General features: G+C 46.9%; 1 protein-coding gene across 1 annotated transcript in view; it reads left to right on the forward strand.

The window, feature by feature from the left end:
* Nucleotides 1-14,811, forward strand: part of znf827 (zinc finger protein 827) — a 56,644-nt gene that overhangs the window by 13,881 nt on the left and 27,952 nt on the right. The window contains 4 exon segments of the mRNA XM_027031002.2: nt 1,786-1,958; nt 2,528-3,011; nt 11,204-11,346; nt 11,349-11,412. Of these exon segments, the coding sequence (XP_026886803.2) occupies nt 1,786-1,958; nt 2,528-3,011; nt 11,204-11,346; nt 11,349-11,412 (864 nt within the window).

Raw genomic sequence — 14,811 nt, forward strand, 5'->3', positions numbered from 1 at the left:
ATTATTCCAAACTGTAACATAACTAACTGTACATGAAGCTCTGGATATGTCAGATAGAAAGAGGGAGTTGAAACTGAAGTCACTGTAGCAGCTTGGTCTAATATCTGTGTGTGTGTGTGTGTGTGTGTGCATGTGTGTGTGTGTGTGTGTGTGTCCGTGCGTGTGTGTGTGTGTGTGTGTGTGAGGGGTGTGTGTGTGTGTGTTAGTGGTAGGGTTAATGTGAGGGCTTAGTGTGAGGGGTTAGTGCTAGGGTTACGTGTGTGTGTGTGTGTGTGTGTGTGTGTGTGTGAGTAAAAGATGTTGAGCATGTAGGTGTTTGTGTGTGTGTATATGCGTGATATATACAGTCATATGTAAGAGTGTGTGTGTGTGTGTGTGTGTGTGTGTGTGTGTGTGTGTGTGTGTGTGTGTGTGAGGTTGGCCGTAGAGGCTGGGAAAGGTCTGCTAGCTCGGTGGGGATCTGCTGGAATTGCCTGCACGTTCCCACACCCATCCTCCCTAACCCATCCTCTCCCTGTTGGATGTGCCGGCTGCCAAACGAAGGCCAGCACTGTGTGTGTGTGTGTGTGTGTGTGTGTGTGTGTGTGTGTGTGTGTGTGTGTGTGTGTGTGTGTGTGTGTGAGCATGCTGTCCTCACACACACACATACTCCAAGCAAGCAAGGTCATCTGAGCAGATTCCCCAGGAATTTAGGTCAGGCTCTCAATCCAGACACTCGGCAGCCCATTCCAACCCAAACCCTAACCCTACCACTAACTCCTAACCCTAACCCCAGAACCCGAATTCTACCACTAACTCCCAATACTAACCCTAACCCTTAACCCTACAACTAACCCCAAAACCCTAACCCTACCACTAACCCCTAACACTAACCCGCAAACCATAACCCTACCACTAACCCCTAACACTCAGTTTGGTAAAGCACAGGCATCAGAACCGTTGTAGCACCAGGAAAAAAGCTCTTAAGGTGAAAGGTCACAAGTGGTAGGATTGTACGATTAGGGTGGCGAGGTTAAAATCCTAATCTGAATGACAGGTGCTAAATCCCACTCTCATCAGGGAATCAGCCACTTCTGTCCCTCTGGATTACGCTGAACCCGTCCTTACCTAATGTGCACAACACCTGCAAAAGCCTTTAATAGCTGCCATGTCTTCTCCTCCGCTCCTCCACAAACCGTTTCCACGGTGATCTCCTCGCTGCGAGAGGTTGGGCCACAGATGGTGGTTTATTGTTGCAAATAGGCAGGCTCGAAGTTTTACACCCCAGGTCAATGAATGGCTGGGCGCGGTAATTTCACCAAACACTGATTACCAGATGTTTTTCAAGGAACCCGACTGGAATACTTATGAAGTTGTCCTGACAGGGGCCTCGTAGAATTTCTAATGCAATCATGCCAGCTTCTAATAAGACCAATTAGGCGCTAATGGACACCGGATATGGAGCCAACAACAATAATCTGTTTGCTAAGAACCTCCCAGTGTTTGGCTTCCTTGATGAGAGGCGTCTTTGGCACTGAGTGGTGGGACCAGGGCGGGACCAGGGTGGGACCAGGGTGGAACCAGGGTCTTCCACCAGCAGGTCTCACTGCTCACCTGGCGCTTCGGTCAGCCCAGAACTCTGGTCATTTATGTTAACGATTATTGGCGCTACAGAACGTCCGGGAGGCTGAGGAATACAGACGAGATATGACCTTAAACGCCCTTTTACTGTGGGCTGGAAGACGTTGATGTCAGAGTCATAAAGGTTATAGTGTGGCGTATTTCTCCTGCTCTCTCCTCATTCAGGGTCACCCGAGGACGTGGGCAAGCCGTTCCAGTGCCCCGTGTGTGGCCTGGTCATTAAGAGGAAGAGCTACTGGAAGAGACACATGGTGATCCACACTGGTTTGAAAAGCCACCAGTGCCCCCTCTGCCCCTTCCGCTGCGCCCGCAAAGACAATCTCAAGTCACACATGAAGGTGAGATGGAGCGACCCTAACCTTGCCCTTTGACCTTTCACACACAATCCTGTAAATGTTAACCTTTGTCCTGAAACCATTAGTTAATGTGCTTGTATTCACACACTCTTAACTGGAGTTGTTTGAGTGCAGTCGTATTTGGCTAACTGAACACACAGTTTACACACGCTCTGCAGGACGGCCCATCTTGGTTCAGTACCAGGGCTGGTTCAGTACCAGGACTGGGTTACTCACACTCTGTGCAGTCTAATTATGAAATGAAAGGTGTATTACTGTAGAGAATTGAAATGATCAGACTGATATTAAGAGCTGTGAAAACCTTTATCTTATAGTGAAATATAATACACTGTTAGACATGATAATTCTACTGTAATCATAAGATATTAGTTTCCAGTAAAGGTTAGGGTTAGGGTTACGCCCTACCCCTAACCCTAACTTTAACCCTACCCCTACCCCTAACCCTGTCCCTACCCCTAACCCTAACTTTAACCCTAACCCTGTCCCTACCCCTAACCCTAACTTTAACCCTTGACCTAACCAGAACTTGACCCCTGTTGTCCTTCATGCAGGTGCACCAGCACCAGGACCGTGGTGAGACGTTCCAGTGTGAACTCTGCCCTTTTACCTCCTCCCGCCATTTCAGCCTAAAGCTGCACATGCGCTGTCACCAGCACTTCCCCCGCCCTGACCTCAAGGTCAAGGAGGAGCCATGCACCGACACAGAGGAAGGGGAGGGGGACGGCTCTCTGCTGGGTGACATCACCACCACCACTGGAGACCAGGCCATGACCACGGAGGCCTCACTGTCTCCTGCCCTGCCGGCGTCCCCTAGTGAGCCGTCTGAGTGCATGCACGTCAAAGAGGAGCCCCTGGACGTGGCGGTTACGTCCCCGTTCACGCTGCGCAGGGATCGGCCTGGAAGCAGCAGCTCATTGGATCTGTCGGGGCGTAAGGCCAGCCCATCTGGCCCAGGCCCTGCCCCGGGCCCCGCCTCCCTCTTCAGTCCCGACATCACCACCAAGACAGCCACAGACCTGCTTATGAAGCTGTCAGGTAGGATGGCTTTGTTACCGTAGATACACATGCCAGGGAGAGAGCGCCGGTCGTCCGAGCTGTAGAACTTTGCAGCTCCTTGAAAACTACTCAGTATGAAAGGCTCTCATGAGATACGAGAGCTTCTCAGAGCTTTCTATGGCAGTGATGATTTTCAGTAATGGTCACATGATAAGTTTTCTCAGCTGTAATGCGAGCGTGAAGACGGCCTCAGTGCCTCAGAAACAGAACGGCTCTCTCTGCTGGAGTGTATCGAGTGTGTAGAAAATCTTGTGATGTAGCCACAGAGGTAGACTCCACGTTTACACGAGAGCGCTCACAGAGTTTCCACAGAATCCCCTTGCCAAAGAAGAAAACCCCTTACACTGGTTAAAGGCAAAAGTATAATTTTTTTCACATAACTTATAAATATTAAAGTTTTCTTAAAACAGCTTTGCTTCAGTATAGTGTTGAGGATAAACTTCTGCTTTTGTGGTAAAGACCCTGGGGAGAATTTAGGTATCATCAGGTGTCAATCATCAAGTGTCAGTCGAGTCAGCAGTAGAAGGGGTGGAGATCTCACCGTACTGAGGACTTCCACCATAGTGCAATTACAGTATAACCCTGCTGTGAGAAAGACAGGAGGTTAGTGACACAACTCGAAAGTTTCGACATGTTTAACCCATAATTCTATGTGCTGGATGATTGTGAGTCCATAGCAAGACTGATGTGGGGTGGGTGAGGGTGTTTGGAGGGTAGTTGGGGTCCAAGAACAGGGTCAGTGCCAGGGCCACCAGTCACCCACTTAATGCAGAGTAATTAGATTGAGATCTTGGCACAGGAAAAAAGGAAAAACCTTCACAACATTAGATTAATTAAAAATTCATGCATAATTCATAATTAAAAAGGAATCAGTAATTGGGAATGATTAGCGCCCTCAGCTCCAGAGTGTCACCCCCTCCAGCTGGAAGCGTGGCGGCCACTGGGGTCGAGCTGACTCCCGCCCCACCTCCAGAGTGTGCACACGCACTGTGGCCTTGTATGGTGCAGTCACTGATCCCAGCACTCCAGTATACTCTGCTCCCGGACTCCCAATCAAGTGTGCCCTGTTCCTGGAACGTCCTGCATCCCGGTGATGCCACACACTCCCAGTACACTCCCAGACTCCCAATCAAGCCCAGTGGGTCCCGGAGGAGCCAAACCTGAGCAGGCAGGTGAGGAGAGAGAGATGGGGACATCTCCCTGACAGGAGGGATGTTTCACATGGGGCATGCTGAAAATCAGTGGGGGTGTAGTGGTGATCAGTAGCATGTGGGGATTTAGTGATCAGTACCATGTGGGGGTGTAGTGGTGATTAGTACCATGTGGAGGTTTAGTGGTGATCAGTACCATGTGGGGGTGTAGTGGTAATCAATACCATGTGGAGGTTTAGTGGTGATCAGTACCATGTGGGGGTGTAGTGGTGATCAATACTATGTGGGGGTTTAATGGTGATCAGTACCATGTGGGGATGTAGTGGTGATCAGTACCATGTGGGGGTCTAGTGGTGATAAGTACCATGTGGGGGTTTAGTGGTGATCAGTACCATGTGGGGGTTTAATGGTGGTCAGTACCATGCGGGGGTTTAGTGGTGATCAGTACCATGTGGGGGTGTAGTAGTGATGATCAGTACCACGTGGGGGTGTAGTGGTGCTGGGTACCATGTGGGGGTGTAGTGGTAATCAGTACCATATGGGGGGTGTAGTGGTGTTCAGTGCCATGTGGGGGTGTAGTGGTGATCAGTACCATGTGGGGGTGTAGTGGTGATCAGTACCATGTGGGGGTTTAGTGGTGATCAGTACCATGTGGGGGTGTAGTGGTGATCAGTACCATGTGGGGGTGTAGTGGTGATTAGTACCATGTGGGGGTGTAGTAGTGATGATCAGTACCACATGGGGGTGTAGTGGTGCTGAGTACCATGTGGGGTGGGTAGTGGTGATCAATACCATGTGGGGGTTTAATGGTGATCAGTACCATGCAGGGGTTTAGTGGTGATCAGTATCATGTGGGGATGTAGTGGTGATCAGTACCATGTGGGAGTGTAGTGGTGATAAGTACCATGTGGGGGTTTATTGGTGATCAGTACCATGTGGGGGTTTAATGGTGGTCAGTACCATGTGGGGGTGTAGTGGTAATCAATACCATGTGGAGGTTTAGTGGTGATCAGTACCATGTGGGGGTGTAGTGGTGATCAGTACCATGTGGGGGTGTAGTGGTGATCAGTACCATGTGGGGGGTGTAGTGGTGATTAGTACCATGTGGGGATGTAGTGGTGATCAGTACCATGTGGGGGTGTAGTGGTGCTAAGTACCATGTGGGGGTTTAGTGGTGATCAGTACCATGTGGGGGTGTAGTGGTTCTGAGTACCACGTGGGGGGTGTAGTGGTGATGAGTACCATGTGGGGATGTAGTGATCAGTGCCATGTGGGGGTTTAATGGTGATCAGTACCATGTGGGGGTGTAGTGGTGATCAGTACCATGTGGGGGTGTAGTGGTGATCAGTACCATGTGGGGGTTTAATGGTGGTCAGTACCATGCGGGGGTTTAGTGGCGATCAGTACCATGTGGGGGTTTAATGGTGATCAGTACCATGTGGGGGTTTAATGGTGGTCAGTACCATGCGGGGGTTTAGTGGCGATCAGTACCATGTGGGGGTTTAATGGTGATCAGTACCATGTGGGGGTTTAATGGTGGTCAGTACCATGCGATGGTTTAGTGGTGATCAGTACCATGTGGGGGGTGTAGTGGTGATTAGTACCATGTGGGGATGTAGTGGTGATCAGTACCATGTGGGGGTGTAGTGGTGATCAGTACCATGTGGGGGTTTAATGGTGGTCAGTACCATGCGGGGGTTTAGTGGTGATCAGTACCATGTGGGGGTGTAGTGGTGAGCAGTACCATGTGGGGGGTGTAGTGGTGATTAGTACCATGGGGTGTAGTGATCAGTGCCATGTGGGGGTTTAATGGTGATCAGTGCCATGTGGGGGTTTAATGGTGACCAGTACCATGTGGGTGTGTAGTGGTGATAAGTACCATGTGGGGGTTTAGTGGTGATCAGTACATGTGGGGGTTTAATGGTGATCAGTGCCATGTGGGGGTGTAGTGGTGGTCAGTACAGTTATGGTTGTTCTCTGGTACTCACGCTTTGCTCCATGTAGTGAAAACCAGACAGATGTGCACATGCGTTTAAAAACCGTGAATTGTTCTAAAGAATCTGGTCATAGTCCCACAAGAATTACATGGTGGATGAATTGGGGGGTGGAAAGAGGGAGAAAAGGACAGGCAGGGAGAGAGGTGGAGAGAGAGAGAGAGAGAGAGAGGGAGGGAGAGAGAGAGAGAGAGAAGCACGGGATGAAAGGAAGAGATGGAAAGGGAGAGGAACGAAGCAAATGACAGCAGAGTGGTGCTTTTAGAGATCCCCAGGCAGAACACACACACACATACACACACACACACACACAGTGAACTCTCCATGACCTCTGACATAATTGGCCTATCATTTTTTTTGTGGACGGCTAGGCTGTCTCCTTTGATTCTCCCGCACTGACACCAAAACCAGACGCCCAGTTGTGATCCACATTCAGATAAAAGACCCTCAAGTGCCGCTGAGCTCCACAAAAATGATCCCATCTCACCTAGAGTGGGGGGCGGAGCTCCTGATAGGGGCAGGTAGAGTGAGCTGGGGGGTGTGGCCTACCTGCTGATTTAATGGATGCTTGGAGATAAATGACATCGTCATGTTTGTGATGACATCAATATCACTGTAAAAACCAGCCTGTGAGTTCAGATACTGGGTCACACTTGAAGATCGCAATGCTGATCAAATATTGAAATTAAATTATGGTGAAAATTGTCATAAATGTGCATCTCAGGTATCTCAAGTGTATGAAGAAACACAGACAGACAGACAGACAGAGAGAGACAGATTATTATTATTATTATAGTTGTTGTTTATCTTGTTTGTTTATGTATCATTATGGAGTATAATGCGTAATTTCAGTTCTGGATTATAATATGTATTTATTTCAGATCTAGATTATAATCCGTATTTATTTAAATTCAGAATTCTAATACATATGTAACATTGTTCGAGTGCCGCAGGGCGTGGAACAGGATACACAGACTCCCTCGATCTATTGAAACATTTATTAACATGAATGACAACGGTGGCACTCACACAATACACAACGGTTTTACACAAAGTGAACATTCAATGAGGGTTAACATACAACAACATTAACATTTACATTTACAATGACCAACACTGAGGCATGCACTGATGGGGGTTTAAATAGACAATAAACCCCATGCAGGTGCATGCCATCACGGGGGTGTGGCTATAGACAAGGGCGAACCCCCCTGCACACAGCAGGCCGTACCACGTGACTTGGGGGGGCGTCCCGTAACAACATATTTATATCAACTCTGGATTATAATACATATTTATATCAACGCTGGATTATAATATGTATTTATTCCAGATCTGGTTTATAATACATATTTATTTAAACTCTGGATTATAATATGTATTTATTTCAAATCTGGATTATAATACATATTTATTTAAACTCTGGATTATAATATGTATTTATTTGTAAGGAGGGAAGCTTGGCAGAATGCAAAGACAAGCCGTGTAGAACACACTGACATTTATTTACACACAACGAAGATAACATAGCAAACAGACTAACATAACACTGTCAAACATCAGCGAATGGACAGGACCTTATATACATGCACATTAACAACATGAAACAAGGAACAGGTGACATACACAGGGAGTGTGGCCATGCAGATGAACACACACGTCTGGGAGGAGGGGGCCATACTGCGACATTATTTCAAATCTGGATTCTGATGCATATTTATTTAAACTCTAGATTATAATATGTATTTATTTCAGATCTGGATTACAGCATGTATTTATTTCAATTCTGGATTATAATACATATCTATTTCAACTCTGGATTATAATGTGTATTTATTTCAGATCTAGATTAGAATATGTATTTATTTCAGATCTGGATTATAATACGTATTTATTCAATTCTGGATTATAATATGTATTTACTTCAGATCTGGATTATAATACGTATTTATTTCAACTCTGGATTATAATATGTATTTATTTCAAATATGGATTATAATACATATTTATTTCAGATCTGGATTATAATACGTATTTATGTCAGCGGGTGCTGGATTGCGGTTAGTAGAGACTGGAGACAGACATCTTAGTAGGTGCTCAGGATTGAAGCAGCCAGTGATCTGAGTAAACCACAGAAATCAAACCTGTTCACTAAACCACAGACATCATCTATGAAAACGATCTTTGTTCTGCCTCAGAGAAAAACGAAACCTGGATAAATGGCATCTGCTGTACTACAAAACAAAACTAAAGCCATTGCTTGGTACTGGCAGAGCTGCCAGACAGGGTCCGACCCTGAGGAGGTGCAGGCGTCCATGACCTGGAGGCTTGGAGGCTCCAACAGAGATGAAGATGAATTCATCACTACATTTAAATGAGCTTCCGTGGGGTGAAGCACAGGAAATAGCTGCGTGTAACTTCCTGTGGCTGTGTTTGTGGCTGTCTGGTGGTGGTGTATAGCAGTGCGTGGCATCAGCACTGGGAGCACGCTGTCCTGACAGGGGTGCAGAGCTAATGAAGTGGACTACTGGTGTCGAGTCAGGACAGAGCCAGAGGTGACACGCGAACAGGCCAGCGTTTGGCAGAGAGACGGACGAGGCGAGAGAGAGAGAGAGAAGGGAAGGAGTGAGGAGGAAAGAGAGAGGGGTGATGAGGATGAGGAGGAGAGCAGAGGTAATGTTGATGTTTCTCTGACCAGATGGCAAAAAGTGATGGATGTGATTGTTTTTGTCAGTAATGATTAGATTTCTTTGGCTTGTCGTGTAGGTTCTGAAAGAGACATTTTCATTTCATGGAAGTTGAAAAGACCAGACAAGCACTTTCGTGAAATTCTCATAGATAAAGCATTAGGTCATTTCATACACAGCGTATGCTTGGTATTTAGGAGAGCTTTGTGTATTACGGCCTCAAAACGCAGGAGAAAAAAAGGAAAACGCCACACGAGCTGCTGGATTAGGCTGATAAATTATTCAGCGTTCACTGTAACATGAATTCGAATGGAAATTTCGCCCTATTTTTAGCCGCGATCCAAAAGGTCACCGGAGTGGTGTGACTTTGTGTCTCCGCACTCACGTCTCCAACTTGTACTTTTCTGCACACCTTTGAGAGGAAGTGTGTGTGCGCACGCGCATGTGTGTGTGTAATGCCCTGTCCCTGTCTGATAGGACACGCGACCTGACACGCTCTTAATTAGAGGACGCCCTTCCAGGTGCTGACCGGACTCCGCTCTGTCCTCCCGCTGACACCTGACTGCTGACATTTCCAGCCGGTGCCCGCCTCGTGCCCGCCTCGTGGCACCCAGCACCGCCCCGCCCGCCTCCTGCTCCTCAGTGGGAAGGTCACCAGCTTTCCTCATGGCACAGAGCGAACTTCCATGCCGACACGATCATCCTGTCACCTGTCCCCTACTGTCTCACGCGGGTCTGTGCAACCCCTTCTCGTCGTTGTTAATCGGGGCCACAACGAGCACCAGCCATCCAGCGCAGATCGATGACACACACCCACGCTGTTACAGAACGTAGTTACAAGGTTTGGGCCAACAGGATGTCGAATGTTTTGCAGACAGGAGAGGGTTTGCACGGAGCGAAGGATCAGATCACCACTACAGAGGAGAAAGATATGAAGACAGAGAATGGACAATTAGCAAAAGAGGAGGGGTAACACTGTGGGTGTGTGGGTGTGGGTGTGTGTGTGTGGGTGTTAATATTTTGTTGTTGGAAAAGGCACTCTGTAGAGAGGAAGAGCTTTTGTTTTTGTGTGTCTGAGTGTGTGTGTGTGTGAGAGAGAGAGAGAGAGAGAGAGAGAGAGAGGCACTGGCTTGTGTTCTTTTCTTGGCAATGATAGAAAGTGGCTCTATATCTTGATATTAATAATTAATCTGAGCCTGATTAGAAATGTCCCACTTCAAAAGCATATGGGGGGAAGGAGGAAGAGCTTGTGCCTCTTACCCCAAACCCACCAAACACCTCTAATCCCAAACCCACCAAATACCCCTAACCCCAAACCACCAAACACCTCTAATCCCAAACCCACCAAATACCCCTAACCCCAAACCACCAAACACCTCTAATCCCAAACCCACCAAATACCCCTAACCCCAAACCACCAAACACCTCTAACCCCAAACCCACCATACACCTTTTACCACAAACCACCAAACACCTCTAACCTCCATGGGCATCATCTTAATCAGAGGTCATTTTAATCCCACTTTGAAATTGACCTGATTGCGGTATACGTTGGCATCATTTTGTTTTCAGCAGTCTGGTTAAACAGTACTCTCCGCTGACTAACATTCAGCTAAGCATTTATTTGAATTTATTTGTTTTGTTTTTATATGTCTGATTATTTTTACAAGAAAATGATCATTAAAGCCATAGTTATTTCCCATAGTTAAACCCACAGAGTAATATAGTTGTTGAATCTTTGTTTAAGTTTCATTTATGCAGAACATTAAGTTGACATGCAAGAATCAGGCCGTTTATTGTCCACAGAGAGAGAAGGTGGAGAGAATTCTCTCTACAGATGCAGTTTGGCAGAACTGGGCAAACAGCCTTTATTTCTGTTTATATTGCACAGTTCAATATGTTGTCTTTCAGTAACATACAAGTGAAATTAAACCAATTTAAAGTGAAACTATGAATTAAGGCAGTGGTAGCTCAGTGGTTAAGGTACTTACTTATTAATCAGAAGGTTGCCAGTTCAAGTCTCATCACTGCCAGGTAGCCACTGTTGGGTCCCTGAACAAGACCCTTAACCCTCAATTACTCAAGGTGTTCTCAGTCATAATTGTAAGTTGCTTTGGAAAAGTTTCAGATAAATACCATAAAAGAAAATGTAGCCTCCTGTTTACAGGACACACACCTGTATCTGTGGACCCAAACTAATTCCTGACCAGAGGCATTAAACAGAAGGAAACAAACAAACAAAAAACCACAAACTGTGCTTATTGATTAAGATAATCAGATAATCCTGTTCAGGGGCTGTGTGTGTGTACCTGTCTCACTCTCTTACTCTCACCCTACAGCAGCCAATCAGAAGGAGGCCCTGAAGGGTGCCTTCCTGGTGAAAGAGGAGCCCCAGGCCGAGGAGCCCCAGAGCTCCCCCCGGGGCCCTGCGTTTTGCGCTGGGCCCAGTGCCCACCAAGAGGGCAGTCCCCTGCTGGCCAAGGGGGGGCATTCCTCAGCCAAGACATCCACATGAAGGTGGCCTCAGAACTGCTAATGAAACTGTCAGGTAAGAGAGTGTGTGTGTGTGTCTGAGAGAGCAAGACCAGGACTCCACTGTAGGAAACAGTCATTCCCAATCCCATCTCTTATACTTTTACTCATCTGTTGCCTTTCTCTTTCACTTTCTCACTGGTCTCGCTCGCCTCGCTCTCTCTCTCTCTCTCTACCTCATGCCTCCCCATCCCTCACTCATGTGTTTTCGGGCAGAAGAGTGAGGCCACTACCTTTTGTGTTGTTCAGTCCTTGCCATACCGATCAGTCCTCTGTCACAAACAACCCCATCGTCGACTCTTCTGGGGCTGATAAATGAATCTTTAACTGAACTCTAGAAGCCAGGGTCACCGCACAGGAACTCAGGCAGGAGGATATCTGTCTCTGTCTCCCTACTGTGTCCCCGTCGAGCCCCTCATGTTGTCTAATATTTCAGTGCTGCTGTTAGTAGATTTGGAGAAATGTATCATCAGATGGGAAACTGTGCAGAGTTGGTGTTGGATTCAGTAATTTACGTATTTTGTTTATATATTTTTTAAAAGAAACAGATCTGTAACAGATGGTGACACTGGTGTGTGTGTCTGTGTAACACAGCTGACAGGAGCAGCAGTGTTTACGTATGGTAACGGATCATTTCTGTAATACACTAGAAGTAGCAGTCTACAAATCTGGTGCAAATAACGGTAATGACCTGCTTTAAAGCAGCCAGTGATTACCGCCTACACAAACATTTCGTCATCAGTCACAATCAAGAAAAACTGTCAAAGGAAAACAGGATTTGATCCTTTTGCCTAAAAACTAAATTATCATAAAATTAGTTTTGTTCCACTGTTGGACTGTTTTTCAATCAAAGGATGACATGGACAACAAAAAATAAGTGTTTAAGGCAGAGAAAAAGAGGAGGAGAAAGAGAGAGAGAGGGAGAGATAGAAGGGGGAGTGAGGGAGAGAGAGAATGGGAGTCTATTACAAAGAATGAGAGTGCCTCTGGGTCACAACTTGTGTGTGTGAAATAGAAACGATGGAGAGACAAAATGCTGAACAGTGAACAAGAGAAAGGGAGAAAAAGTGGGAGAGGGAGAAAGAGAGAGAGAACGAATGAAAGAGAGGGAGAGAGGGAGAATGAGAGAAGGAGAAACAGAGAGAGAATGAAAGAGAAGGAGAATGAGAGAGAGAGAATGAGGGGGTAGTTTTCATGTTTGTAAACAGCGCTGTCTCTCCTAAGCCACGGGGTCTCCTCTGTTCCTCCTCCTGCTCCTCACCAAGCCATTGAGACCTGGCTGCTGCTCTCCTAACGTGAGCAGAGCTTAAATATGCACGCGGGGTCCCGAGAGACCCCGCCAGGGTCATTCATCTCCCCGGCAGCCTGGTAAAGGTGCCAGGTTTAGAGTTGCCAGCATTCACTGACATTAGACCTGCACTAATTATGTTATTATTATTCTATTATTATTATAATGTGAGATATGTGAATTGCTGTGACCAAAGGAGATACAGTTTGAGTTTCAGAAAGATATGAGAACTGTTTGAATTACAGTCTCAGAATTCTGCAGTGTTTCTGTCCAAACACCAGTGGGTGTGAATGGAGTGATGTGCAGTGTGATGGCATATAGAGTGACAGTGCAGCGTGACAGTGTGCAATGTAACTGAGTGCAGTGACAGAGTGCGGCGTGACTGAGTGCAGTGACAGAGTGCAGCGTGATTGAGTGCAGTGTTACAGTGCAGTGTTACAGTGCAGTGTGTCAGAGTGCAGCGTGACAGAGTGCAGTGTGACAGAGTGCAGCGTGACTGAGTGCAGTGTTACAATGCAGTGTGACAGAGTGCAGCGTGACTGAGTGAAGTGTTACAGTGCAGCGTGACTGAGTGCAGTGTTACAGTGCAGTGTGACAGAGTGTAGCGTGACTGAGTGCAGTGTTACAGTGCAGTGTGACTGAGTGCAGCGTGACTGAGTGCAGTGTGACAGTGCAGTGTGACAGAGTGCAGCGTGACTGAGTGCAGTGTGACTGAGTGCAGTGTGATGAAGTGTTCTGAACGCAGAGGTGGTTAAAGGCACGGAGGAATACCCAGTCCGTTCTCACCCTTCTTCCTCTTTATCCTGGTCCACCTCCTGTAATTAACAGACAAATTAGCAAAAATGGAAAAAGAGGAGAAGATTGCTGGATGGATAGATGGATGGAGGGAGGAGAGGAGAGGTGTGTTTAGTAATTTCTGAGGTGCCTTGTTTTGTTTTTGGCGCCCACTGGAAACAGTTTGTCATGTACGTGAAAAAAGGAGACGTGGTGGCAGATCCAAGTGACCCTGGAAATCCAGGGTGTTCGTGTCCGTGTGTGTGTGTGTGCTACTGAAGGAGAGGTGTGTGTTTGTACTACTGAAGGAGAGATGTGTGTGTGTACTACTGAAGAAGAGGTGTGTGTGTGTGTGTGTGTGTTTGTGTACTACTGAAGGAGAGGTGTGTGTGTGTACTACTGAAGGAGAGGTGTGTGTGTGTGTGTACTACTGAAGAAGAGGTGTGTGTGTGTGTGTGTTTGTGTACTACTGAAGGAGAGGTGTGTGTGTGTGTACCACTGAAGGAGAGGTGTGTGTGTGTGTGTGTGTACTACTGAAAAAGAGGTGTGTGTGTGTGTGTGTGTGTGTGTGTGTGTACTACTGAAGGAGAGGTGTGTGTGTGTCAGTTGTAGCTCAGGGTTCAAGGTCCTGTTACTACAGTAGCTCCACCCCCCAGATCATATTTAGTCCCTGTAGCAGTTACCTGGCACATCCAAGGTGTGGCAGGGCTGTACGGGTTTGGGCCAGATCTGTACCGCATATTTTAGTTCAAACTTGGCGGCATTCATTGGCACAGAACATACAACTTTGCTACGGCACGCCATGGAAAGTAGTCACGTGTGGCCAAATATTGGCTGATCCACTGGAATCCACAACTCACTCCATTTTTTGACAGTGAACTGTGAACTTTTTCACACACTTGAGTCTAAACCTTCCAGCTTCAGTACTGAAATAAGTTTCACTCCAAAACGCATTCATGAATTGTCCTTTTTTCATGATGTATGGAGTGGGCTTTGTTTGTAAGTGTTCTCACATATCAGTGCTGTGTTATCATTAAGACCAATAGATTTTCCCTTATAAGTCAACTATTAGCTTGTGATGTGCTCCTAGTGATGCGTTCCCAGTGTTGCATTCCCAGTGATGCGTTCCCAGTGTTGCATTCCCAGTGTTGCCTTCCCAGTGATGCGTTCCCAGTGTTGCATTCCCAGTGATGCGTTCCCAGTGTTGCATTCCCAGTGATGTGCTCCTAGTGATGCGTTCCCAGTGTTGCATTCCCAGTGATGCGTTCCCAGTGTTGCATTCCCAGTGATGTGCTCCTAGTGATGCGTTCCCAGTGTTGCATTCCCAGTGATGTGCTCCTAGTGATGCGTTCC

Source organism: Electrophorus electricus, chromosome 11 (genome assembly GCF_013358815.1).
Source record: "Electrophorus electricus isolate fEleEle1 chromosome 11, fEleEle1.pri, whole genome shotgun sequence".
NCBI lineage: Eukaryota > Metazoa > Chordata > Actinopteri > Gymnotiformes > Gymnotidae > Electrophorus > Electrophorus electricus.